Source organism: Protobothrops mucrosquamatus, unplaced genomic scaffold, assembly GCF_001527695.2.
Source record: "Protobothrops mucrosquamatus isolate PMUCROS unplaced genomic scaffold, P.Mucros_1.0 scaffold117, whole genome shotgun sequence".
In the NCBI taxonomy this organism is placed as follows: Eukaryota; Metazoa; Chordata; class Lepidosauria; order Squamata; family Viperidae; genus Protobothrops; species Protobothrops mucrosquamatus.
Window position 1 is genome coordinate 972,758 of NW_015386489.1, and position 1,120 is coordinate 973,877.

The window sequence follows — 1,120 nt, forward strand, 5'->3', positions numbered from 1 at the left end:
AAAGTAGAAAACAGTACATGAAGGCATCCCTTAATACGATGTTTTCGTAGTTTCATGCTGATCATTCAATGGTTTCATATTACCAATTGGCATTCTTTTCTCCCAAAGCTACCTATTTCTGACGATTAGTCCTCAATTCCAATATTAACTGTTTCTCTGAGCACCAGTCTACTCATTCAAGCCATCATAGCTTCGAATAATCACTGAACGAATAGCCATTAAATGAGACTACAGTTACTTTTGCTCTGCATAATTAATTCATTTGCGAAGAAAATAAAACAGGATTACTCTATTAGGTATAGTGAAATGTAATGAAGTAATGAAATTCTGTATCATTAATGCTGAAGTTAAACTCAACTAACCTAGATAGGGTCAGTTGTTGTAACACAATATCCTATTCTGGCTCACATAACAAAGAGTGCAAGAAAGGCATTTCTCTCTAACAGATAAAAAAAATTCTACATGATTCCTCTTTTTTATTTACATGCTTAAAAATAAACTTGCCATATTTTTTTCCTAGCTTGATTTTTGGCATCCTCATTCAGTTCAACATGTTCTTATTGGAAAAAAAGTGGATTTCCGAGTCAGTTCAGACCAGATAAACTTTGTTCAAAAGATCCTGGAGCAAAATCAAATCCAATATAGGTATGTGGTTCACAATTCAGATTCATGAGAATGTATGCTACATTTATTAGAATGATTATAAATAAATTATCAGCAGTTTAATTAAAAAATATAAATGAAATCCAAATAGAATTAAACAAATTTTTTTAGGAGACAGACAGAAGGAAGGAGACAGAAATGAAGAGTGAATATATGTCAATTAATTAAAGACAATTTAAATCAACTTAAAAGAACAACTCTTTAATGCAGGGTACGCAACATATCAAAGGCCACACTTTGAAAGTAGATGGGGCCAAGGGCCATTTCTGAATAGATTTCAGGGACTTTAAGGGGAAGAACAGATGCCTTGGGTCTCTTCCAAGCTTAAAGCATCCATTTTGCACTTAACTTTCCTCTCAAACTTTGAAACTTATGAACAAAAAAAAAAGGCTGAGATATGAGGTAAAAAGGATTGATGATCTTAGTTTAAAATAGTATATTATGCTACATCTACATC

At 32.4% G+C, this 1,120-nt stretch overlaps 1 protein-coding gene across 1 annotated transcript in view; it reads left to right on the forward strand.

Annotated features, from left to right (window-relative positions):
- Positions 1 to 1,120, forward strand: part of LOC107284829 (mast cell carboxypeptidase A) — a 21,982-nt gene that overhangs the window by 4,446 nt on the left and 16,416 nt on the right. The window contains exon 3 of the mRNA XM_015812946.1: positions 521 to 645. Within this exon, the coding sequence (XP_015668432.1) occupies positions 521 to 645 (125 nt within the window). The remainder of the gene's footprint in view (positions 1 to 520; positions 646 to 1,120) is intronic.